This window comes from Bubalus bubalis, chromosome 17, assembly GCF_019923935.1.
Source record: "Bubalus bubalis isolate 160015118507 breed Murrah chromosome 17, NDDB_SH_1, whole genome shotgun sequence".
Lineage (NCBI taxonomy): Eukaryota > Metazoa > Chordata > Mammalia > Artiodactyla > Bovidae > Bubalus > Bubalus bubalis.
In genome coordinates, this window is record NC_059173.1 from 35,418,136 (window position 1) to 35,443,555 (window position 25,420).

The 25,420-nt window shown below is 36.8% G+C and overlaps 1 protein-coding gene across 1 annotated transcript in view; it reads right to left on the bottom strand.

The window, feature by feature from the left end:
• Nucleotides 1-8,479: 8,479 nt before the first annotated feature.
• Nucleotides 8,480-25,420, bottom strand: part of FSTL5 (follistatin like 5) — an 880,400-nt gene continuing 863,459 nt past the window's right edge. Inside the window, exon 15 of the mRNA XM_045163154.1 lies at nt 8,480-11,039. Within this exon, the coding sequence (XP_045019089.1) occupies nt 10,337-11,039 (703 nt within the window). The 3' untranslated portion in view covers nt 8,480-10,336. The remainder of the gene's footprint in view (nt 11,040-25,420) is intronic.

Consider the following 25,420-nt stretch of genomic DNA (forward strand, 5'->3'; position numbering starts at 1 on the left):
TTTCAATACCAGTTTCAAATATATGACTCAGATTATTTTGCAAATCATTAAGGTAGGGGAAAGGGATGGTATGGGGAGGGAGGTGGGAGGGGGGTTCAGGATTGGGAACACGTGTACACCCGTGGCGGATTCATGTTGATGTATGGCAAAACCAATACAATTAAAAAAAAAAAAAAGAACAGAGAGCAACAGATCTGTTCTCTTAAATTCTGACTTTTCTACAGCAAAGTTTAAAGGGACTTAAACCTGAAGGCTCTTTTAAAACAATAGATTTTAGAGGTAACCAAATAAGAAGCAGGTAGTTCCACATGGGTAAGGAGCTAAATCACAGGTCAGTTAATTTTTTCAGAAATAACCAGGAAAACTGACACTAAGGAAAACCAGATCATAAAAGACCCTAAGACAGGACTCAAAAGCAACAAAGGGAAAATATTAAATTAATATTAAATTGTTTAATTAAAAATTATTTTGCCCTAAAGCAACAAAGACAAAAATATTTTTTCACTCAGTGAAAAGATCATGAAAGGAATTTAAATGTAACCTTAGAAAATAGTCACCCAATTCAAAAATAAGCAGTAAAGTAAAAGAAGGGAATAGAAAAGACATGGGGAAACAGTGGAAACAGTGACTGACTTTATTTTTCTGGGCTCCAAAATCACTGCAGATGGTGATTGCAGCCATAAAATTAAAAGACGCTTACTCCTTGGAAGGAAAGTTATGACCAACCTAGACAGCATTTTAAAAAACAGAAACATTACTTTCCCAACAAAGGTCCGTCTAGTCAAGGCTATAGTTTTTCCAGTGGTCATGTATGGATGTGAGAGTTGGATTATAAAGAAAGGTAAGTGCCAAAGAATTGATGCTTTTGAACTGTGGTGTTGGAGAAGACTCTTGAGAGTCCCTTAGACTGCAAGGTGATCCAACCAGTCCATCCTAAAGGAGATCAGTCCTGGGTGTTCACTGGAAGGACTGATGTTGAAGGTGAAACCCCAATACTTTGGCCACCTGATACAAAGAGCTGACTCATTTGAAAAGACCCTGATGCTGGGAAGGACTGGGAGCAAGAGGAGAAGGGGACAGCAGAGGATGAGATGGTTGGATTGCATCACCAACTTGATGGACATGGGTTTGGGTGGACTCTGGGAGTTGGTGATGGACAGGGAGACCTGGCGTGCTGTGGTTCATGGGGTTGCAGAGAGTCGGACACGACTGAGTGACTGAACTGAACTGAACTGAGACCTATTTAAAAATAAATAAATAAGAGGAAGAAGTAATTCTAAGGATAATAATAATAAATTCAATGTGAATGGATCAAATAATCCAATCATAGTGTAGATGTATTCAGACAGGAAGGGAAAAGATCCAGATACACATTGTTAAAAGGAAACATATTTCAAATTGAAAGATACAAATATAAAATAAAAGGGTGGAAAATATATGCAAATGTATTAAGAAGGCAGCTGGAGACATATGAGAGTTAACTACTATCAGAAAAATGAGAGTTTAGTAAAAAAAAAAAAAAAAAGAGAGAGAAAGAAAAGAAAAGATAAAACTTCCTACAATGCCCCTGTAAGTAGAATTCAGCTCTTTACATGGTCTCCTGACCAGGTTTACCAGGTTTCTGGCCTCTCCCCCAGCACCAGAGCATTCTTTCTGCCTGTGTCTTGAGACACTGAGTGCTTGCTACCCTACATCAGAGTCAGAGGGTCTGCTTTCACTCTTGGAAACAATGAGTTATTGCCTGTTCCTGGGGGTGAGAAAGATGGCTGCCCCTTCCTTTAGGGGCTTAATATTTGGCTTCCTAGGTGTGAAGAGTCTCAGCAAGGGCACAAGGATAGCTCCCCACAGCAGCTGGTCACCTGACTCACAGCACCTCCAGGGAAGCTGCCTCCAGTCTCCTGCCTGCCTCTGACCTTATATGCCATCTGAAACGATAGAGTGTATGAACTCCTCCTGCACTTGTGCCCCTAGCCCCAGCCATTCCAAACTCATAAGGTAGCCCCTACGAGCCTTTAAAAAGTTGTTAAACTTTTTGCTGATTTACTATTGCCTGCTTTTATGTAGACTACCAGGGTTAAATAATTCCTTGTTCCTCATTAGAAATGAGTTTACCTGTTGAACTTGCAAACCTAGCTCTACACTATGCTCAGGCAAAATTTTGATTTTGACAATTTTCCAACTTTTTCTCTTTATTAGAGTGGGAGGGGCTTTCTTTGAAAATTTCTTTTTTTCTAGCAAATGTCAGAGCTTCATTATTTTTGAATTATGTTGCTTCATTTTCATCTAATAGAATCCATAGATTCTATACCTTTCAATTTGATTCCTTTTTTAAAGTCCTGTTTTGAATACTTGTATATGTTTACTAATTTTCTTATTTACATATTTATAGCTGATTTATTTGAAAATTTTATTTCTCAATTTATTTCCAATGAATTGAGAATGTTTTCTATATTATTTTTCTTTATTAAATTTGAGTCTGTAGTTGGTTTTAAAAAGTACTACTAATTGTTAAAAAATATCAAAGAAGTGATTTTTGGATATATATGTGTGAAAGTGAAAAGTAAAAATGTTAGTCGCTCAGTCATGTCTGAAGCTTTGCAACCCAAGGACTGTAGCCTGCCAGATTCCTCTGTCCATGGGACTTCCCAAGCAAGAATACTGGAGTGGGTTGCCATTTCCTTCTCCAGGGGATCTTCCTGACCCAGGAATTGAACCTAGGTCTCCTGCATTGTAGGCAGATTCTTTACCATCTGAGCTACCAGGGAAGCCATTATATATATATATATATATATATATATATATATATATATATATATGCATGTGTACATGCATATGTATTCATTAGACGTTCAGTTTAGTTCAGTGTCCGATTCTTTGTGACCCTATGGATTGCAGTACGCAAGGCTTCCCTGTCCATCGCCAACTCTCAGAGCTTATTCAAACTCATGTCCATTGAGTTGGTGATGCCATCCAACCGTCTCATCCTCTGTCGTCCCCTTCTCCTCCTGCCTTCAATCATTCCCAGCATCAGGGTCTTTTCAAATGAGTCAGTTCTTCACATCAGGTGGTCAAAGTATTGGAGTTTCAGCTTCAGCATCAGTCCTTACAATGAATATTCAGGACTGATTTCCTTTAGGATGAACTGTTTGGATCTCCTTGCTGTCCAAGAGACTCTCAAGAGTCTCCTCCAGCACCACAGTGAAAAAGCATTAATTCTTTGCTGTTCAGCTTTCTTTATAGTCCAACTCTCACATCCATACATGACTACAGGAAAAACCAAAGCTTTGACTAGACAGACCTTTGTTGGCAAAGTAATGTCTCTCTTTTTCAATATGCCATCTAGGTTGTTCATAACTTTTCTTCCAAAGAGCAAGTGTCTTTTAATTTCATGGCTGCAGTCACCATCTGCAGTGATTTTGGAGCCCCCCAAAATAGATGTTAGCATTACATTATTAAGCAGTACTTATTATTCTTTACCATCTGAGCCACCAGCCACCATTGGCAAGAATCCACTTGCCAATGCAGGAGACACTGGAGGCACAGGTTCAATCCCTGGGTCAGGAAGATCCCTTGGAGAATGAACTAGCAACCCACTCTAGTATTCTTGGAGAATGAACTAGCAACCCACTCTAGTATTCTTGCCTGGAAAGTCCCAAGGGTTGCAAAGAGTCAGACATGACTGAGCTAGTAACAACACACATTTTTGCTACACATACTTGCAAAGCCTTAATTTAGCTGATTTAATAGAGTCTCCAGAGTCAAGACTCACTAGTCTTTTGTTTCTTTGACTTTTCTTACTCCTCTGTCATTTATATTTTACATGTACATGGATGTGATAGTTAGTAGGTATTGCATAGATTGAAGTTATATCCTCATTTTCAGTTGATTATTTAAAAAACATATATGTGGGTGTGTAGAAGATGAAGATTCTGTGACCTACAATCATTCCACAAACTTATGCTAGAATCTTATGTATGATAAATTATATTTAAATAAATATTATCCTAGATTTAAAAGAAACTTAAAAGTACCAACAAGATATATTTGAGTGTTAAAATTTAGTTCTCCAATATTGTCAGATATGATTCCATTTTTTCATATGCCCAAACTGAGACACATGCACACACACACTAGTGTGGTTTCTAACTACCACATTATGTGAACCTGCATGATGTGTGGCATATGTCTACCAGTATACAGAAAACAAAATCATTTAATATTTCTGTCAACAATCAAATTTTTTAAACTACATAAAACTAGCATACTATATGTTACTATCCTTAATCTAATTGATATATTTATCTTTGCTCAACCTATAATAATAATTATTTTCCTAAAAGACAATTAATATATCAAGATGTGTTTTGATCTAAAAAAATAATGAATAATACTTTATTCCCGAGTTCAGATATGGCACGTTTGTTATACTCTGGTAAGAATTCTGAACAAAGTATAGAACCTTGAATTAGAAGCAAAACTTGTTTGAAAATAGGTGTGCAGGACTTCCCTGGTGGTCCAGAGGTTAAGATTTTTGCCTTGAAACACTGGAGTGCAAATTTAATCACTGTCGGCTAGCTAAGATCCCATGAGCCTCCCAGCCAAAAACCCAAAATATAAAACTGAAGCAATATTATAATAAATTCAATTAAGACTTTAAAAATGGTCCACATTAAAGAAATGTTTAAAAAATTAAATAAAGTAAAGTAGGTAGATAAGCAGAGGTATAGAAGAGTAATTCAATGACTATTCATTTGTAATAGCTATATATTGTCATATATGGAGAGTCCCTTTCATGATTATCATGGGACTTTTCACTTGGACTTTGTAACACTGAAGTATGTAGCTCTAGGTGTAAAAAAACAGTGTGGTTTTTCATGGAAATGCAAAAAAAATTTATACACGTCAATAAGAAGAACAGATTTTAAATTGAAGTAGCAGTATATTCTTTCGATATTGAGACAATTCTGAATCTTCTTTTAAAAGTGGCAAAATGCACATGCAGAGACAGTCTTCAAGACATTTATTAGAACAACATATTTTATTTTTCAGTCTGTTCTTTCTCAGTTTCAGCCAAATTATGCTATGTGCAAAATTTAATTATGAACTTGAACACAAGTCCCAAAACATTGATAATTTTATCATCATTGAAAGCTGGTGTAAAAGAAAAATGCTGAAAACTTTTCTAATTCACCAACTGTTAGCTGCACATTACTGTGAAATAGCTGTGTAGCACTCATTATATTCGACAGAGGCAGGGATATTTTGTTGATGAATATTACTGAGAAACTGTGCTTTTCTGTTTACTAATAGGACAATATAATCTATTAAATACAAGCAAACAAACAAAATCATATTCCCATGCTAAGATTTAGCCTTCTAGGAGGATGTGAAAAGGTTACCATGATTCAAGTCTACAATCATGAATTTATATAGCATGATTTTGAAAGCATATTTCTATGCTTGAAGACTCCAAGGAGAGGTAAATGGTATTAGAGTGTGATTGGAAGAAAAATGAAAATAGGCTTTTGATAAGATATTGCTTTTTTTTCTCTTACCTGTTCACACAGAAAGAATAGCTAAATGGTAGATGCATGGACAAGTGACATTAGAAGTGACCTCTTATGAGTTCTTAGGGTTGTGACATTTGGGGTGTACATTTCATGTTATTTTAGAGTCATGTTAATTTTCATGATAGTCATATTGTTCTTGAATTTTTTTTCACTTTTAAAATTTGCATAATATGATAAGCTGTCAAATATGATTAAACATATTGTTTCATTCTGTAAAATCTGAAATACTTAATGTAAAATCCAGTCAAGTTCACTTATTTTTTTAAAAGAAAACCCTCTGAAGACCTTTTGAGTGGGAGTCTTAAAGGTGCCAAGATTCTAAAATTATACTTTTTAAAAAGCACTTCTATTTTACTTTTATATTATTAGACAGACAATGGAATAATGCCTGAAAATTGTATTAGTTTGCTATAATACATGATGACACTACTCTGGAAATATATTCCATGTCCATCATTCTTATTTGTCTTTTATCTAAACCCTCCTTCTCTCTCCCAATCTTCTTTTCTTTCATGGCTCTCATATTTTTACCACTGGTGTCGTAATTGAGACCTGCTGATTTGTCTCTTTTTATCACCCATTTTTATTCAGTTGCCATCTCAAGTATGTTTCCTTAACACACACTGTCTTATATGCATGCTTGTGTGCTAAGTAGCTTCAGTTATGTGTGACTCTTTGCAATCTTACGGGCTGTGGACTGCCAGGCTCTTCTGTTCACAGAATTTTCCCAGCAAGAATACTGGAGTGACTTGCCATGCCCTCCTCCAGGGGATCTTCTAGACCCAAAGATCGAACCTGCAACTTATGCATTGGCAGGAAAGTTTTTTTACCATTAGCACCATGTGGGAAACTGATTTTTCTCTTTTTATCATCCATATTTATTCAGTTGCCCTTTCAAGTATATTTCCTTAACATGCCTTATCTTCAATTCAGTTCAGATGCATAGTTATGTTCAACTCTGCGACCGCATGGACTGCAGCATGCCAGGCTTTCCTGTCCGTCATCAACTCCCAGAGCTTGATCAAACTCATGTCCATGAACTCAGTGATGCAATCCAACCATCTCATCCTCTGTTGTCCCCTTCTACTCCTGTCTTCAATCTTTCCCAGCACCAGTGTCTTTTCCAATGAGTTAGTTCTTCCTATCAGGTGGCCAAAGTATTGAAGCTTTAGCTTCAGCATCAGTCCTTCCAATGAATATTCCAGACTGATTTCCTTTAGGATTGACTGGTTGGATCTCCTTGCAGTCCAAGGGACTCTACAGTCTTCTTCAACAGCACAGTTCAAAAGAATCAATTCTTCAGTGCTCAGCTTTCTTTAGGGTCCAACTCTCACATCCGTACATAAATACTGGAAAAACCATAGCTTTGACTAGATGGACTTTTGTTGACAAAGTAATGTCTCTGCTTTTTAATAAGCTGTCTAGGCTTGTCACAGTTTTTCTTCAAAGGAGCAAGTGTCTTTTATTTTCATGGCTGCAGTCACCCTCTGCAGTGATTTTGGAGCCCAAGAAAATAAAGTCTCTCATTGTTTTCATTGTTTCCCCATCTATTTGCTGTGACGTGATAGGACAAGATGCCAAGGTCTTAGTTTTCTTAAGGTTGAGTTTTAATGTTGAGTTTCATCTTGTTGTATATTATAGATCATAAACTTCCATTTTCTGCAGTAGCCTCCCAACTGATACCAGTTTCCCCAATTTCCTCTCAAATCTTCATTATATTAGAAAATAAAAAATGTTAAAAGTGTTTTCATTGTTCTTTCTCCTTTTAAAAATTAGTCTTGAGTTCCTACTCTCTGGATTAAGTCTAGACTCTTTCAATTTGTTTCATTCTTCACTTCATGCTCAGTTGCTTCAGTCATGTCCGACTCGTTGCAACTTCTGTCTGTGGTATTCTCCAGGCAAGAATACTGGCATGGGTTGCTATGCCTTTCCCCAGGGGATCTTCCCAACCCAGAAATTAAAACTGTGGGGTCCTGTGTCTCCTGCACTGAACCACCTGGGAAGCCCTATTCTTCACTTCCCTCCCTCCAAAATCTGATCAGAATCCATTTTTCATGAATTACCACCTTCTTTACATAAATATTAACTTTTTCTAGTCAATTTTGCTCAAAGACCTCCCCATGTTCTATTTCCATTCTTGGTTTCACACCTTTTCTTACTTCATGCCTGTTATGGTTATCACACAATTATTATCAGATAATTTGCAGTAAAATTATCTCATATTTTTTTGGCTACCTTGTTGCTATTTTATCCTGTATGTTAAAAATCTATTCTTTTCAGAGAGTGGTGATGTCATTTTATTCTAGTTTTTCTTCATGTTCAGTTTTCACACATACCCAGTTATTGATGAGATCATTATATTCAATACACGTTTATCAAGATGTGTGTAGAGCAATGCTGATGCCCTGTATGCAAGCTCTTACTTTTTCTCCCTACCACTGAAGAAAGAAATATCTATCTTAGAAAATATAATATTGCATTTCCTTATTTTCTTAAAAGTATCACAAATGTCAATATTTTAAACATTATACTGTTAAAAAGGGGGACTTAGTATTTGTGTGGCTAATAGTGTAAGAATGTGGGGAAAAGGGGATTTAAGTCTATGCTTATGTTCCATTCTGATATTCATTCATTCCTTTAATACACAAGAAGGGATTCTAAGGAAATAGACATCTTAAAAGGATAAATATCTTGCTTTACATATGAATATGAAGGGACAGAGCAACTTAGAGTTGATATAATGAAGCTAAGTTGTCTTTTCTTGATTGGTCTCACTTTACCTGCCCTCTACCCCATCCCGTCACTTTCAAAACAATGGGGATATAAACCAGTCTGTGTTTGAAGCACTGGGAGGAAAAACAAAACAAACACGGGTATTCACATTAAAACACTGACTGAACTCTCAAGGGTTAAAATGTAAGAGGTTTATTCTCTTTTATCAAGCAGTGTCTACAGACAAAGCAGCCACATGGTGTAAGCTACCAAAGAAGGGTGTATGAGACAGACTTAGGTTAAATCATTAGGTCACAGCCACTTTATGTGGTTCATGTTCACAAAGAAGAAAACTGCTAAAAAGGAAAGCAGGTAAGTAGAAACATAAGCTAACTTCTGTTGTCCATTAAATCTGCCTCCCGTAATGTTTCCTTAAGCTAAGAATAAATCTACTGTTATCACATAGTTCAGGATGCTATATATACATAAGATAGTACACACTATAAAATTTCAGGTTTCTAAGCAGTTTTACACAATTAAGCTTGAGTAAAATTTGTATTTAAAAAAGACATTATTGGATTACCTTCAGGAAATGGAGGTCATTTCAACAGTACATTAGCATTTTTAGCAATAATAAAACAAAAATATAATAAGTAAAAAGATTCTCCAAACAATGTAAGCTTTTACTTTAAGCCTGGATAATAATCTGCTTATTTCAATAAACCAAGTTACTAGTTTTAATGCTTCTACTGGCCTTTTATTTGCCCTGAAAAATGAAAGCAATGATTTTTACTTCTATGCAGTGTCTCAAATAAGAGGATTAGTTAGGTTTCAAACTTCAACACACAGTGAGAGAGTTGTTTAAGGATTACATAGGAGTTAAGCAGAAGTCATTTGGGAAAGTTATTAAGGAATGAGTCCTTTGATGGATTATATTTAAATAGCAAAGGCGATGGAGAAGTACATCTTTTCTCACCACTGTGGTGCTACCCCCTAATTCCCAATTTCTGTTACTAATTGTCCTAAACCGCTAATACTCATCAGTTCTCTAGCCAGTTTTTTTTTTCTCTCTGTTGTTAATTTCCCTAAATGTGGTTTACTCTAAGCAGACACAAATAATGCTTCTATTTTGGAAATAAAATTTCCTGCTAATGCAACACTGGACTACATCATAAGAAACAAAAAAAGTCTATTCCACTAATAAGAGATATTTGTAAGCAGTTGACATCCCAGACAAACTTGCATTAAAAATATAATGCACTCTCGTGATTGAAAGCAAAATGAGTCAAGAATACACTGCAAACATATTACCATAATTATTTTCCTCCCTTCCTCCCCATTTTCCATAGCATGCTGCAGATTATACAGTGAGTGTCAAATAGAATTTGTCACCTGTGTACAGCCTAAGGACAGTTTATGTCTTCAAATGATATTTCATTGAGGGTTAGACAAATGACTGAAGGCTGGGTTTGGTGCAAAAGATGTTCAACTTTTCTCTTTAAATGACAAGAAATTTATAGTAATGAGGGTGGTCCATATGCAGCTTTTAGCCTTCCTTTTCCTCTTGTGACATTCCTTTCAAGGCACAAAAGATTAGAAACAGTGGATGGGACAGAATATTTTGAATTAAGAATTTTAAGGTTCCACAACATCTTTTATTTCTGGTTTAAGCATACCCAAAGGACAGAAAAAAAAAAAAATAGATCAATTACCCTCAAGATGAAATGGTGTTTAGAATCATTGGAAATTCCCTGCAGTTGAGTTATTTTTAATTATTTAAATTCCTATTCTATTGGAAAAAAAAATAACAGTAGATTTGGTTCTTATAATTTAAATAGTTTCTCATTAAATACTGTGTTAACTATTTCTAATCAACCAATATTAATAATTGTGTATGTCTTTGTTTAAAAAAAAAAAAACTATTTTATTTCAGCCATCCAAGTAACTGATGTTTGGCTAGGATACAAACTTAGAAAGTTAAACTGTAAATTTAAATAATGGATTAGTGCAGTGTATTGGAAAACTCTTGATTTAATAATTATTTAACAGGGCTTCTAGGCTTCTCCAACCCAGATGACTGTGTTTCCCTTCTCAACTTCAGTGATCTCACAGTTTAATTTATTGAGTCGTCCATCGAGTATAAAGAGAGAGTCCTTGGAAGGAGTCATCAGGTACTGACCAAACAAGCCACTGTCCTGGATTTGCCTGTTTTTCAGGTTCCAAGGCCATTCTTCTGCCTTGAGTGGTTCCTTAAGGCTTTTTATCATCTTAACCTTCCCGGAGGCAAGCTCCACAAAGAGCACATCTGTCTGTGTGCTTGAACTACCATAAATGTTGTACTGATGGGCTTCCGTAAAGGATGGCTGAAAGGCCAGGTCAGATATGTGCAGATTAGTGTGAATATCAAAAGCCTCCTGTATTTCTCCTCTGATGGTGATGTACTGGACCCTCACAAGACCTTTCACGTCACTGATGGTGACAAGATAGTGTCCATCTGGAGAGACGTATGGAGTGCCCGTCACGTCACTGTTGAACCCAATGACTGAGTCGGTGACACCGTCCACCAAGAGCTGTGGGGGAGCCGCCCCAGTGCTGTCGGGTTTGCAGCCAATGAAGTAATATCCTCCCAAGTGTGTGTATGCTAGTGACTGCGGGATGCATTGATAGTCCTTCAAATTAATAGTCTTGATATATGACATGGTTTCAAGATCAATCTTTTGTAGTGCAGCTTCATCTTTATGAAGAATAAATCCAAACCTGCAAAAATGAAAATCAAAGTTAGACAGGAAACTCCAAAGGGGTGAAGGAAATGCACTGCGGGCAGGTGGAAAGGGGACTCAGAGCCTGGGCATTAGTTATCAGGCTGGGCAGGAACTGGCAGCTGAATCCTGTTAGAGTCCGCTTTAAATCCCACTGCCCTCCTCCTTCCTTAGGTTGTCCTTTCATTACAGCCAAACATTTATAACTCATGCTATAGAAAGCAAAATAATTAAAAGCGATGTATCTAGTTAATTGGAGCGACACACTTTACTTTTATCATCAAGGACCAAAAAGTAGACATAGTTTGCATGTCTCAAAACCCACTGATATTGAATCAACTTACTTAATGTCTAGGAAAACAAGAAAGAATGAAAACCTTGAGTATACATCTTTTCCACTCACTTCATTGACTTCTTATATTGCTTGTGATAATCAAATAAATTTGATATCATTGTTTAGATAAGTATTCATATTTTTCTCATTTTAAGCTGTTTCACCTTAATAGATGCAGATTTAGGAACTATAGAACTATTAGACTTCTATTTATTGCATTTTATTTTATTTTTTTTTGAAGATTTTAAATTTTATTTTATTTTTAAACTTTACATAATCCACCACAGGTATACATGTGTTCCCCATCCTGAACCCTCCTCCCTCCTCCCTCCCCATTCCATCCCTCTGGGTCGTCCCAGTGCACCAGCCCCAAGCATCCAGTATCGTGCATTGAACCTGGACTGGCAACTCATTTCATACATGATATTTTACATGTTTCAATGCCATTCTCCCAAATCTTCCCACCCTCTCCCTCTCCCACAGAGTCCATAAGACTGTTCTATACATCAGTGTCTCTTTTGCTGTCTCGTACACAGGGTTATTGTTACCATCTTTCTAAATTCCATATATATGCGTTAGTATACTGTATTGGTGTTTTTCTTTCTGGCTTACTTCACTCTGTATAATAGGCTCCAGTTTCATCCACCTCATTAGAACTGATTCAAATGTATTCTTTTTAATGGCTGAATAATACTCCATTGTGTATATGTACCACTGCTTTCTTATCCATTCATCTGCTGATGGACATCTAGGTTGCTTCCATGTCCTGGCTATTATAAACAGTGCTGCGATGAACATTGGGGTACTCGTGTCTCTTTCCCTTCTGGTTTCCTCAGTGTGTATGCCCAGCAGTGGGATTGCTGGATCATAAGGCAGGTCTATTTCCAGTTTTGTAAGGAATCTCCACACTGTTCTCCATAGTGGCTGTACTAGTTTGCATTCCCACCAACAGTGTAAGAGGGTTCCCTTTTCTCCACACCCTCTCCAGCATTTATTACTTGTAGACTTTTGGATCGCAGCCATTCTGGCTGGTGTGAAATGGTACCTCATAGTGGTTTTGATTTGCATTTCTCTGATAATGAGTGATGTTGAGCATCTTTTCATGTGTTTGTTAGCCATCTGGATGTCTTCTTTGGAGAAATGTCTATTTAGTTCTTTGGCCCATTTTTTGATTGGGTCATTTATTTTTCTGGAGTTGAGCTGTAGGAGTTGCTTGTATATTCTCGAGATTAGTTGTTTGTCAGTTGCTTCATTTGCTATTATCTTCTCCTATTCTGAAGGCTGTCTTTTCACCTTGCTAATAGTTTCCTTTGATGTGCAGAAGCTTTTAAGGTTAATTAGGTCCCATTTGTTTATTTTTGCTTTGATTTCCAATATTCTGGGAGGTGGGTCATAGAGGATCCTGCTGTGATGTATGTCAGAGAGTGTTTTGCCTATGTTCTCCTCTAGGAGTTTTATAGTTTCTGGTCTTACGTTGAGATCTTTAATCCATTTTGAGTTTATTTTTGTGTATGGTGTTAGAAAGTGTTCTAGTTTCATTCTTTTACAAGTGGTTGACCAGAGTTCCCAGCACCACTTGTTAAAGAGATTGTCTTTAATCCATTGTATATTCTTGCCTCCTTTGTCAAAGATAAGGTGTCCATATGTGCGTGGATTTATCTCTGGGCTTTCTATTTTGTTCCATTGATCTATATTTCTGTCTTTGTGCCAGTACCATACTGTCTTGATAACTGTGGCTTTGTAGTAGAGCCTGAAGTCAGGTAGGTTGATTCCTCCAGTTCCATTCTTCTTTCTCAAGATAGCTTTGGCTATTCGAGGTTTTTTGTTTTTCCATACAAATTGTGTAATTATTTGTTCTAGCTCTGTGAAGAATGCTGTTGGTAGCTTGATAGGGATTGCATTGAATCTATAGATTGCTTTGGGTAGTATACTCATTTTCACTATATTGATTCTTCCAATCCATGAACATGGTATATTTCTCCATCTATTAGTGTCCTCTTTGATTTCTTTCACCAGTGTTTTATAGTTTTCTATATATAGGTCTTTAGATTCTTTAGGTAGATATATTCCTAAGTATTTTATTCTTTCTGTTGCAATGGTGAATAGAATTGTTTCCTTAATTTCTCTTTCTGTTTTCTCATTATTAGTGTATAGGAATGCAAAGGATTTCTGGGTGTTGATTTTATATCCTGCAACTTCACTATAGTCATTGATTAGTTCTAGTAATTTTCTGGTGGAGTCTTTAGGGTTTTCTATGTAGAGGATCATGTCATCTGCAAACAGTGAGAGCTTTACTTCTTCTTTTCCAATTTGGATTCCTTTTATTTCTTTTTCTGTTCTGATTGCTGTGGCCAAAACTTCCAAAACTATGTTGAATAGTAATGGTGAAAGTGGGCACCCTTGTCTTGTTCCTGACTTTAGAGGAAATGCTTTCAATTTTTCACCATTGAGGATAATGTTTGCTGTGGGTTTGTCATATATAGCTTTGATTATGTTGAGGTATGTTCCTTCTATTCCTGCTTTCTGGAGAGTTTTTATCATAAATGGATGTTGAATTTTGTCAAAGGCTTTCTCTGCATCTATTGAGATAATCATATGGTTTTTATTTTTCAATTTGTTAATGTGGTGTATTACATTGATTGATTTGCGGATATTGAAGAATCCTTGCATCCCTGGGATAAAGCCCACTTGGTCATGGTGTATGATCTTTTTAATGTGTTGTTGGATTCTGATTGCTAGAATTTTGTTAAGGATTTTTGCATCTATGTTCATCAGTGATATTGGCCTGTAGTTTTCTTTTTTTGTGGGATCTTTGTCAGGTTTTGGTATTAGGGTGATGGTGGCCTCATAGAATGAGTTTGGAAGTTTACCATCCTCTGCAATTTTCTGGAAGAGTTTGAGCAGGATAGGTGTTAGCTCTTCTCTAAATTTTTGGTAGAATTCAGCTGTGAAGCCGTCTGGACCTGGGCTTTTGTTTGCTGGAAGATTTTTGATTACAGTTTCAATTTCCGTGCTTGTGATGGGTCTGTTAAGATTTTCTATTTCTTCCTGATCGAGTTTTGGAAAGTTGTACTTTTCTAAGAATTTGTCCATTTCTTCCTCGTTGTCCATTTTATTGGCATATAATTGTTGATAGTAGTCTCTTATGATCCTTTGTATTTCTGTGTTGTCTGTTGTGATCTCTCCATTTTCATTTCTAATTTTATTGATTTGATTTTTCTCCCTTTGTTTCTTGATGAGTCTGGCTAATGGTTTGTCAATTTTATTTATCCTTTCAAAGAACCAGCTTTTGGTTTTGTTGATTTTTGCTATGGTCTCTTTTGTTTCTTTTGCATTTATTTCTGCTCTAATTTTTAAGATTTCTTTCCTTCTACTAACCCTGGGGTTCTTCATTTCTTCCTTTTCTAGTTGCTTTAGGTGTAGAGTTAGGTTATTTATTTGACTTTTTTCTTGTTTCTTGAGGTGTGCCTGTATTGCTATGAACTTTCCCCTTAGGACTGCTTTTACCGTGTCCCACAGGTTTTGGGTTGTTGTGTTTTCATTTTCATTCGTTTCTATGCAAATTTTGATTTATTTTTTGATTTCTTCTGTGATTTGTTGGTTATTCAGCAGCGTGTTGTTCAGCCTCCATATGTTGGATTTTTTAATAGTTTTTCTCCTGTAATTGCATTTTAGGATCACCTTAACTACCTTTATGATTTTAACATTTATTTTATTATGTTCTAAATCCAAGTTAAAGTTTCATCCTTGCCATGCTAATACTGTTATAATTATTGATACACCTGTGTTGTATTAATCATTTTATATTGAATAATGATGAACTTTGGATATTTATGGCATTTTTCTATTAAATTTAATTTAAAAATAAATATATTTTAAAATATATTTTGGTGATCTCTTTGATTACTTCAATTATTTTTGTCCTGAATGCTAGCTATAGATGATCAGAAGTCCCTGTGAAATGGAGAAGTCAATTTTGTGGGGTTTTGCTTGTTTTGGGGTGAATATATATGGAAACCCTTACTTGTAACATGGGTGACTTCCTAGCAAAAATAAGATAAAATGAGATAGAAACTACTTTACAAAGTTACACCCAAAATGCATAAAGGCCAACAGAATTGGAAGGGACTTTTATTTTTTTTAATAATATTGATTAAAGCACCTTCTAATATTTCCAAAATTTCCTTAAAAATAAAGATGAGAGAGGTATTCTTAACTGACTTTGCTCCTAAATGAAAAAAAATAAGATTAAGATGACTTTACTATGAGTATTAAAACAAAAGGCTTCTCATGTGGTTCAGTGGTAAAGCAGGAGATGCAGGTTCAATCCCTGAATCAGGAAGATCTCCTGGAGAAGGGAATGACAATTCCACTCTAGTATTCTTGCCTGAGAAATCCCATGGACAAAGGAGCCTGGTAGGCTACAGTCCATGCATTGCAAAAAGAGTTCAGTTCAGTTCAGTTCAATCACTCAGTCATGTCTGACTCTTTGCAACTCCATGAATTGCAGCACACCAGGCCTCCCTGTCCATCACCAACTCCCGGAGTCCACCCAAACTCATGCCCATCAAGTTGGTGATGCCATCCAGCTATCTCATCCTCTGTCGTCCCCTTCCTCTCCTGCCCCCAATCCCTTCCAGCATCAGGGTCTTTTCCAATGAGTCAACTGTTCGCATGAGGTGGCCAAAGTATTGGAGTTTCAGCTTCAGCATCAGTCCTTCCAAAGAACACCCAGGACTGATCTTCTTCAGAATGAACTGGTTGGATCTCCTTGCAGTCCAAGGGACTCTCAAGAGTCTTCTCCAACACCACAGTTCAAATGCATCAATTCTTCGGTGCTCAGCTTTCTTCACAGTCCAACTCTCACATCCATACATGACCACTGGAAAAACCACAGCCATGACTAGACGGACCTTGGTTGGCAAAGTAATTTCTCTGCTTTTGAATATGCTATCTAGGTTGGTCATAACCTTCCTTCCAAGGAGTAAGCGTCTTTTAATTTCATGGCTGCAGTCACCATCTGCACTGATTTTGGAGCCCAAAAAAATAAAGTCTGACACTGTTTCCACTGTGTCCCCATCTATTTCCCATGAAGCGATGGGACCAGATGCCATGATCTTCGTTTTCTGAATGTTGAGCTTAAGCCAACTTTTTCACTCTCCTCTTTCACTTTCATCAAGAGGCTTTTTAGTTCCTCTTCACTTTCTGCCATAAGGGTGATCTGACACCACCCTTATGGCAAAAAGAGTTAGACACTACTTAGAGACAAAACAGTAACAACAATGAAAACAAAACAAACTCTAAAAATGGCCCATTTTATTCTTGTCACCTAGAAAATTCAGTTTCCGTATACTATTTCTTAAAAAATTTATTTTTTGTAAATATCTACACACATAATATAGAAATATTATGGATACCTAATATAGAAATACATTCAGGATAATAGCACCTTAAAATTTCAATATAAGCATGTGACAAGCTCAAAATATGAATAAACACAAACCTTTAACATCATAGAATAAAACGAGATAAATGTTCTTAAAAAATCAGTCATAACGATGGAAGTTATGAAGTGCATAAGCACAAATATTTTACTAAAATAGACATAAGAGTGTAACTGCTAGTATCGCTGATCCTGTTCATGAATGAGGCCAGTTGTCTTGCTGTTCACTGCACTCATGTTCACTGAACCCATGGTAGGCAAGGGGCAAGCTAAGAGGCTAGAAGAAAATGTGAGGAACCATAGGAACTGCAGACTCCTTATTCTCACCTCACTGGCGCAGCAGCCATAGCCACAGACACACTGTATTCTCTCCTCTGTTATTGACTCAAGGGATACAGCCATGATGTGGCAGTAATGCCGCTGCTTTTTAGTTGTAACTCATATCACAAGTAGTCCACGTCTAAATAAGTACCTAGTGACGTGCATGTGCAGAGCTGTAAGTGATCTCAGCTGTTACATAATCATGATTTATAAAACGTGGGACAAAGGCAAGATGCCCTGGGGTGAGAAAGCCTGACCTTGCCATCTTGGCTAATATGCTCTTTCCCTACATTGCTTCTATGTTACTACATTTCATAGAGTTAGGAAACTATGCAATAATTTTAGAAATATTTGAAGATTTATGAGAGACTATTTGTTGCCTTTGGAGAGAGCATGACTTTTTCTACACAAAAGAAGAGCTACCATGTATAACTACTCCTTTAAAAAGATTTCTTAAACATTTATTGAATGATTACTAAATAGAAAGCACTAGAAATATACTGGAGGTGAATATAACTCACCTTGCTTCCAAAGAGTCTAGAAATTTTAATGGATTAATGAAATTAAGTGATTAATGCTTAATTATAATATTCTGAAGTATTATTACTTGGTAACTATTACTTTTTCTATATATACTTGAAATGGAATACAGTAATCATTTTGAAATAATATTTGTAGAATATTTCAGAATGACATGCACAATTTCTTATTAATTTCCTGGATCTTTATCTTGTCTTATGTCAGTAATATTTGGGTCAGTGTTCTTTCAGTAAACGAAGCTCATACCATACTAGTCAGGATACAATTTCAGTTTTGATTACAATGGTATGAAGACACCTATATGATGTTAGCAATCACTTCCAAATGTTCCCATCAAAAAATGAATACCTGGTGTAGGTTTTAAGTACTTTGTTGTTGTTCAGTCTTTACAACCCCACGGAGAGGCACATCAGTCTCCTCTGTCCCCCACTATCTCCAAGAGTTTGCTCAAACTCATGTCCTTTGAGCTTGTGGTGCTATCTAATCATCATATTCTCTATCACCCACTTCTCCTTTTGCCTTCAATCTTTCCCAGCATCAGGGTTTTTTTTCAATGAGTTAGCTCTTCGCCTCAGGTGACCTAAGTATTTGAGCTTCAGCTTCAGCATCAGTCCTTCGAATGAATATTCAGGGAATATTTATTTCATTTAGGATTGATTGGTTTGAACTCCTTGTACTGCAAAGGACTCTCAAGAGTCTTCTCCAGCACCAGTTTGAAAGCAGAAATTCTTCTGTGCTCAGCCTTCTTTATGAACCAACTCTCGGATCTGTACTTGACTACTCGAAAAACCATGGCTTTGAATATACGGAATTTGTGGGCAAAGTAGTGTCTCTGCTACCTGAATACTACCTGAATGCTAAAGAATTTAAAAGCTCTCAAAATAAAAACCAAGTCCAATTATTTTTGTGTTATCAGCATCAAAAATACCATAAAAATTTAAATATAAATAATTTGGCTTACTTATACTTGTCTTAATAAATAATGGACTTGGGATATTGAAAAGAGGTGTGTTTCTATTCATTAACAGTGATAAAGGATATGTAAGTATGAAGATGTATACCTGTGTCTGATATCTTTTATGAATTTGTTAATTATTATGGAAGATATGGTCTCTTTTCTGTTCTATATGATTCATGTGCTCAGAGGCAAAATCAGTTATTTTCACATTTGATAAAAGCCATAAAAAATCAAGACTTGGCATTTCATTTCTCTTAACTTTGTGTCTTCTGTTCCCTTTGGGCAATGTTATTTGACTGCTAAAGAAGAAGGAAGAGACAAGCTCTAACTACCTTGAACTAGTTTCACTCTGATACTGAAGGATGCACTCAAGTTATCTGTGATACAATCCAGCCTCTTTTGGAGGTAATTAAAATTTTAAAAAATGGTTCAGTTAAAAATGCAAAAGCCCCTTGTAGGGTGATAAAATTACATTCCTTTTGGCATCCACGTTTTATGCTCCTTCAGGACTACAGATCTAGCTGCATAAGCAGATGCATTGAGAAAGCCTTCAATTTTTCACTACTGATTTATTGGGTAGGAAGTAGTGTCTCTAATTCAAAATTTGCCCCTAGTACAGATTGATATTCTGAAGTCTCCCACTGTTTATTAGTCTGTGATTATTATTTACTCTCAACTGTCACGTCTGCTTAATACCATAAAATTCTGCATAGTACTAGGCCTAATAGTTTTTCTAATATTTGTCAGAATGTCTATAGGAAGTTGCAGACTATGAGAAATGAGAGAGTTAAAACTTATTCTTGTGATCACTTTGTTTATTAGGGAAATATAGCAATTAGGAAAGTTGGGCCTCTCAGCACGGCTTTGTGTGGATTTGATGTCAGATTTGTTGAAGAGGGTGAGAGTCTTTTCTTCTTTCCCAAATTATTTTGTTTTTCTGAGTGTTTAATCAATTTAGTTCATTATAAAGTTTATAAAAAGATTCAACTTTAATTACTGCTTTTATGCTTTAAAGTGAGGTTTTGAGGTGATTCATGTTCAGAGAACTTGTTGTTTTGGATGAAGTAAAGATTTTCAATATGGGCTGATTTAGTTTCATGACCCAGTTTTTCAACATAATGGATATATGACCTTACATGAAGTCCTTGACTTCCACAAGTTTCAATTTCCTCATCAGCAAGAAGAGAATAAAAGTAACTTGTTTTGAGAAAGAGAATAAATGTATGTTTATTACCAGGAAAATACTACATTCTTAAGAAACAGAATTTGTCCATGTTTTATATCTTAAGTAATAAGAGTGTTAAGAGTCTCAGTAGGGGTTCCCAAGGGACAGGAGGAAATAAACCTCAAGGGTAGGTTTTTTTCCCTTACCTGTTGACGACACCTGGTTCCCCTAGCTTAACTTTTCTCAAACCTTGAACTAACTGATGCGTTTTTCTTATGGAAATGTTTTTCTTAAGCTATGTTAATGAAACCATGTATTTGCTTTGAAAGTTGCCTTTCTTCAAATCGGTACCACCTAACATATTTTTCTTTTCTCAAACCTTGGGCTGACAATGGCTCAGTTCAGTTCAGCTCAATTCAGTCACTCAGTCATGTTGGACCTTTGGCTACTCCATGAACTGCAGCACGCCAGGCTTTCCTGTCCATCACCAACTCCCAGAGCTTACTCAAACTTATGTCCATCAAGTCAGTAATGCCATCCAACCATCTCATCCTCTGTCATCTCCTTCTCCTCCTGCCTTCAATCTTTCCCAGCATCAGAGTCTTTTCAAATGAGTCAGTTCTTCCCATCAGGTGGCCAAAGTACTGGAATTTCAATTTCAGCATCAGTCCTTCCAATGAATATTCAGGACTGATCTCCTTTAGGATGGACTGGTTGGATCTCCCTGCAGTCCAAGGGACTCTCAAGAGTCTTCTTCAACACCACATTTCAAAAGCATCAATTCTTCAGTGTTCAGTTTTCTTTATAGTCCAACTCTCACACCCATACATGATTACTGGAAAAACCATAGCTTTGACTAGATGGACTTTCATTGGCAAAGTAGTGTCTCTGCTTTTTAATATGCTGTCTAGATTGGCCATAGCTTTTCTTTCAAGAAGCAAACATGTTTTAATTTCATGGCTTCAGTCACCATCTACAGTGATTTTGGAGCCCAAGAAAATAAAGTCTCTCACTGTTTCCATTATTTCCCCATCTATTTCCCATGAAGTGATGGGACCTCATGCCATGATCTTAGTTTTCTGAATGTTGAGTTTTAAGCCAACTTTTTCACTCTCCTCTTTTACTCTCATCAAGAGACTCTAAAAGATAATGGCTCAACAAACCAGTATTCATGTCAATTATCTTATGGCCTGGGATGACACACCTTGTGCCATTTTATCTCATAAATGCAAATTGTGGGAGAGGGGCCTGGTGAAACTCCCTCAGCCTGGAGGTGTCTCTATTATCTGATTATCAGCTCTCACTAACAGACATAAAATGCCTTACTAAAAACTAACAAGCAGGCATTCTTTCTGTCCCCTTTTGATGTCTGTGTCAAAAGCTTTCTGTACCTCTATTATACTTTAATAAAACTTGGCTACACAAAAACTCTGAGTAGTCAAGACTCGTCTCTGTCCCGAGATGGAAATCCTCTCTTCTTGAACTCACAGATCCTGGTGTAGCACACGGCTTGTAACTGCAACCTTTTAGTAGCATAATTTTCCCTTTGATATCAAATATAATCTTTCTTATGGCATAATAGATTTCAGAATAGATTTTCCATAGATGGAAAAATAAGAACAAATGTCAGTTTTTTCTATGTAACCAGTATTCCCACAATGTTAAAAATAAGCATGCACTGTTACTCAAATTCGGAGAAGGCAATGGCACCCCACCCCAGTACTCTTGCCTGGAAAATCCCATAGACAGAGGAGCCTGGTAGGCAGCAGTCCATGGGATCGCACAGAGTTGGACATGACTGAGCGACTTCCCTTTCACTTTTCACTTTCATGCATTGGAGAAGGAAATGGCAACCCACTCCAGTGTTCTTGCCTGGAGAATCCCAGGGACGGGGAAGCCTGGTGGGCTGCTGTCTATGGGGTCGCACAGAGTCGGACACGACTGAATTGGCTTAGTAGCAGCAGCAGTTACCCAAATATGATGAGATTTCTCCATTTGTGAATTCGACAGAGATCATTTTAACAATAGAAATTCACATTTTTCTTCTTGCTCTTGTTTTTGTATCAACAGGATTCATACCCAGTCCACACCTCACCCATTCACCAAATAGTCCACTTGATCAGGAACAAGGGCAGCCTAGCTTACACCACCATCTTTTAGAGTTGCTGTTTCAGTTCTTAGGGAGGGGGTGAAACAGATGGCCATGGAATACTGGTGACTTTGAACTCTGCACAGATGAAGGGGTTTGAAATTGATACCTCGAGGACTTTCACTAAAAACACCAGAAAATTTTGTGGCTGACTTTAGGACCTGGATCTTTAAGAAGATGGAGAGTTTATGTCATGACAATTCAGGAGCCTTGCAGAGGAATGATTTGGCAGAGAGAGGAAAAGAATAGATACTTAGAGAGAAACATGATTGAAACATCATGAGCCCTAATAAAGAGCAGCTGAACAAAGACCTCCAGATCCCACAAGACCAGGATATAGGTCTTGCATTTGTATAATGAATGATTTCCCCACATCTTTCGCTAGACAGTCCCCAAATGAGTCTGATCACATAGAATGTCACAAAGCTGTTTTTAAGTCCCTCACTCTAAAGCATCTGCAATGTTATTCTGCTCCTGTTCTGCTTTCAAATCCATCACCTCAGATGCTACTAAAGGAATCTCATAATTGCAGCTAATGACTTGTATTAATTTGCCATATGGTCAGTCCCAAGAGCAACGATATTCCAAAACTTAGAGTAAAAGTTACTCCAAAGATTTGCAGAAAAACAATTATTTTATCTCCTGAGTTTTCATTTAGGGTTGCCTCTTACCAGAGTCCATGCATATTCCCACCTGGACAGTTTTGTTTTAAGCTGACTTCTAATATTAAAGCTGACTTCTGGTCACTAAGGACCAGTCCCCATCTTAGAAGCTGGGGAAGTGTTTCTTTATTAAAAAAAAAAATATTGGAGTATAGTTGATTTCCAATGTTGTGCTAGTTTCTACTGTACAGCAAAATGAATCAATTATACATATAGTCACTTTTTTTAAGAGTTGTTTCTCCCATATAGGCCATTACAGAGTTTTGAGTAGATGTCTCTGTGCTATACAGCAGGTTCTTATGAGTTATTCAGTTTATATATAGTAGTATGTGTATGTCAGTCCCAATCTCTATATTCGTCCCTCCGCTTTTCTTCTCTGGTAACCATTAGTTTGCATTTTACATCTGTCTCTGTTTGTTTTGTAAATAATTTCACTTGTACACTTTATTTTAGATTCCACATATAAGCAATGTCATATCATATGTATCTTTATGTGTCCAACTTACTTCATTCAGTAGGGTAATCTTTAGGTGCAAAAGTTTGTTCTTTTTATGACTAATAGCCGAAGAATTGATGCTTTTGAACTGTGGTGTTGGAGAAGACTCTTGATGGACTGTAAGGAGATCCAACCAGTCCATTCTAAAGGAGATCAGCCCTGGGTGTTCTTTGGAAGGAATGATGCTAAAGCTGAAACTCCAGTACTTTGGCCACCTCATGCGAAGAGTTGACTCATTGGAAAAGACTGATGCTGGGAGGGATTGGGGGCAGGAGGAGAAGGGGATGACAGAGGATGAGATGGCTGGATGGCATCACTGACTTGATGGACGTGAGTCTGAGTGAACTCTCGGAGTTGGTGATGGACAGGGAGGCCTGGCATGCTGCAATTCATGAGGTCGCAAAGAATCGGACACGACTGAGTGACTGAACTGAATATTCTATTGTATATATTATAGCACATCTTCTTTACCCACTCGTTTGTTGATGGACAGGGATTCCCTGGTGACTCAGATGGTAAAGAATCTGCCTGCAATGCAGGAGACCCAAGTTTGATCCCTGGGTCAGGAAGGCCCCCTGGAGAAGGAAATGGCAACCCACTCCAGTATTCTTGCCTGGAAAATCCCATGGATGGAGGAGCCTGGCAGGCTACAGTCCATGGGGTCACAAAGAGTTGGACATGGCTAGGCGACTTCATTTTCTTTTTTGTTGATGGATATTTAGGTTACTTCCATATCATGGCTATTGTAAATAGTGCTGCAATGGCTTTGGTGTGCATGTATTAATATCTTTTTGAACCATGATTTTTTTTCTGTTCCCACAGATTTCTCAGTCTTTCTGATTCACCCTCTCCTTTGCTATATGATCTCCTTCCTCAAACCTTGTCATCTGCACCTCTACATATTTTAGAACAATCTTTTTCTGTATATCAATGGATGCAAATGGGGAGCAATAAGTGGAGACTGAGTGTATTTGAGGTTTTATTTAGTCAGATACTACACCTAATTAGTTTAAAAAAATGCTGCAATCCACATATAAATAAAAGCATTTCCCCAAACTTTTCTGATTTTTCAATTTTAGAAACTATATTGTTTGAATTGTATGGAAAACATATGCTCAAGTAAATAATTAGTACTTCATAAAATGCAGGATTAGTAAAATCTTGTTTTTCTAATTGGATGATACGTATCTTGCTTTTCCAACTGGAAGGTAAGAAATGTTTAACAGATAAGGAACTAAAAGTTCCTCTCCTTGTAATGGGCTTCCCCTGTGGCTCAGTTGGTAAAGAATTTGCCTGCAATGTGGGAGACCCAGGTTCAATCTCTGGGTCAGGAATGGAGAAGGGAATGGCAACCCACTTCATATTCTTGCCTGGAGAATCTGATGGATAGAGGAGCCTGGAGGGCTAGAGTCCACAGAGTCACAAAGAGTCCGACATGACTAAGTGACTAACATGCACACTCCTTGTAATTAATATATAGCTCCACATACACAATGTGCTGCTGAAATAGCATCCTCCATTGTGTTACAGTTAGCACAGAGTTTTCATGGACACACACCATAAATCTGACATGAGCCATCATTCACTAGTTTATGAATTCTTTTATATTTACTTGTTTTCTATTATCCCAGACTGACCCTTGTAAGAAAAGATTGAATGTTGTTGCTACTCAAGTACCAGAGGATTTAGTTTTTATCTGAACTTCACATAAATAGCTCAATAAACTATACCTGTTTATAAACACTGGTCATATTCGCATTGGGAAGAGGGGAAGCATAGAGAAATAGAATTGACACATTTAGTAGAGATTTATAACAAGAGCAAGGACAGTCTCTGAATTATCCTAAAGCTTAGAAGTGTTTGACAAATGATAATACTTTGATGTTTTCTGTTTTCAACACACAGGTTGTAAAGCTGTAAAATGAACACCAGGATGCCCTCCTGCCTGACTTTTATAAGCATATTTTAGAAATTCTGTGTTAAATATTTTAAGTACATCACCTCTCCCTTTCTTTCATTTTTTATTCTTAAAAAGAAGTAAAATGTATTTATGAATATGAAATCTAATATTGTCTTTCCTTCTCTCATATCTTATTTTTCTGTGGTGATGAGAATTTGATTCTTCTAGAAAAAACTGACATGTAAATATACAACTTAATTTCACTATACTGAGAATGTCTAATTTCTTGACAGAATTAACACAGTATCTGAAGGTCCATAAGTTCTAGTGAGTAACCATGGCGTGCAAAAAAAAAAAAAAAAATCAGATTCTGGCTAAATGCTGAATCTAGTCAAATATAAAACATACACA